General features: G+C 29.5%; 1 protein-coding gene across 1 annotated transcript in view; it reads left to right on the forward strand.

The window, feature by feature from the left end:
* Positions 1-265: 265 nt before the first annotated feature.
* The window catches only part of LOC125024823 (zinc finger protein 271-like), a 9,291-nt gene continuing 7,056 nt past the window's right edge, over positions 266-2,500 (forward strand). Inside the window, exons 1-3 of the mRNA XM_047612588.1 lie at positions 266-380; positions 631-705; positions 1,120-1,132. Of these exons, the coding sequence (XP_047468544.1) occupies positions 266-380; positions 631-705; positions 1,120-1,132 (203 nt within the window). The remainder of the gene's footprint in view (positions 381-630; positions 706-1,119; positions 1,133-2,500) is intronic.

Below are 2,500 nucleotides of genomic sequence, written 5' to 3' on the forward strand. Positions count from 1 at the left end.
TTGGCCACTGGCCTAGCATGACTTCTATTAGGTGTGTAGTAAATGTAGTGTGGCAATGCAAATTCTTACATCGAAATGTGAACAGACATTCAAGAAAAGGAACATGATCAATATGAATCCTCTTGCATGCAGCCATATTCTACCATGCTCATATATTCTCCTACCTTATTTTATGGCAAAATTATGTCTGATAATTCCGCATCCATTTCCTCTGATCCTGTTACCTCGTGATATTGCTCAATTAAGCAAGAATATACATGAATTTATGGTACAGGTATACCCTTGGGTAATCCATATAGTGAGACTGTGCTTTGCCCTTTCTGCAACTTGCACCCACCTTCATACCCTCATGCAGTGTCATGGAAATATGTTCTCAGCCAGTCAGGACTCAAGTTTCTTATTTATTTAGTTCGTCCGTTCATTATGCTCGCTTATGGCTCATAGTAATTCTAGCATGGAAACTGACTCAATAAAAATGAAAATATGTTGGTGTGAAATATTACCAAACTTTTTCAAATTAACCTAAATTCCTATATAACCAAATACTAAATTACCTCAGAATTAAACTAAAAGGTGCCTTGAAATGACCATAATTGTATCCTAGTATTGTGAAACTAAATTACCTTTAAGGTGGAAGCCTTCTGGTGGGCCAGTGTCTCCTGATGTATTATCAGTTACTTAAGTCTCCAGTTCCTTTCAGCTTTTGTTTGTATTATCTCTCTGAGCAGGTTTTTTTTTTTTATTGTTTTCTCTTCAGTTGCTTAGGTATTCCTTATGTATCTGAATATGTGTTTCAACAGCTTAAATCATCAGCTTGCTAACCTGCCATGACAACTTTGTATGCACTTATTAATCATATAACTAATTCAAGTCTACTTTATCTAAAATGCACTGCCTACTAACTTAACTCAACTTACATTGTGTAATGGGACAGTATATTTATAATTTTATTATCACAGTACCAGCAAGCAGTATTTATTCAATACTAATTATAGGGAAATCTTTAACATATATTGGCACTGTTGCATTTATTACCAGTAGATATTTTCCAAATAAGTTCTGCATATATTTAATAAATCTTTGATTTCTTTATACTTAATGCTTCACCTTTCCTTTCAGGTTATTTACAACGGTAGAGAGCCTGAAGGGAGGCAGCCAGGACTGAGCCTTGCCCTGAAGGGATTTTCGCCTCTGCCATGGTTGCAACACCATCGTGTTGATATATTTTCTTCCTATTTGGAAAGTGATTCATCCTATATATGTACGGTGTAAAGTTACATGTACTTTATGCATATAGAACATATGTGAAATTTTATGTACTGTCTAGTGATTAAAATACCTTTTTCAATATTATTTCACACAAAGGTATTAAATGACATGTAGTTTTCAATATTCTTAGGCTGTTATACAACAGAATGATATACATGATGGCAGATGATTTTGCTTCATTCAAGAGAGGGTTCTTAGTTTGATTATAAGAGTTACCTTTAGACCTTGGCATTTGGTATTTTTCATGCTTCTCTTTCATATGGATGCTGAGGTCAAGAGCCTTTCCTCATTCAGCATTTTGGTCCTTGGTATTTTTAGATTTCCGGGCTGATGAAGTTGGTTAATATTGATGTGGGTTAAGTTTCCTTTCATTACAGATATACAGTTAGGTAACATGTCCCTATTGTTTGTTGCAAGAATATTGGACCAATAAATAATAAGAAAGACGTTTTTTCATTCATTTGTCACAGCAGACTTACTCTCAGGAAATTTAGTAGCAACTCTAATAATCTGATAAGAATACACACAAAACAAATAGTAATGTCATGATGCACGATATTAATAATGATAAATAACAATAAAAGTATGATAACAATAATATTAGTAATACACAGTTATAAATAAGTGATAATAGTAATGATAAAGTAATTATAACATAATTTCATTAATATAATGATATATAATAATACATTATAACAATGATAAAAGTAATGATAAAAAATAACATAATTTCATTACAACAATGATAGACAATAAAGATAATTGTAATGATATCTTTAATAATAATGATAATAACAATAGAAATAATGTAAGTAAAAGGCACAGCAGTAATACAAAAGAAAATTAGAATGATAATGATAATTATGAATATTTGTACTATAATAACTACAACAATAATAGTAAAAATATTAATTTAAAAAAAAATGAATATTAACAGTAATAATGATAATAACAGTGACAGAAATATCTAAAATACTATGACTACTATTAATAATAATGATAAAAATTGACAATGATAATTATATGAATAGTAATAAAAATGCTATTATTGTTATTATCCTATTATTATAATTATTGTTGCCAATATTATGATTATTAGTATCATCACTATTCTTATTAATGAATGAACATGAAATAATAATGGTAATAATAACGATAATAAATACTATCATGATTAAAATTATAATGCTAAAAATAATGATATTGATAAAGTTTTAGTAATTGTTATTAT

Source organism: Penaeus chinensis, unplaced genomic scaffold (genome assembly GCF_019202785.1).
Source record: "Penaeus chinensis breed Huanghai No. 1 unplaced genomic scaffold, ASM1920278v2 CTG_603, whole genome shotgun sequence".
Lineage (NCBI taxonomy): Eukaryota > Metazoa > Arthropoda > Malacostraca > Decapoda > Penaeidae > Penaeus > Penaeus chinensis.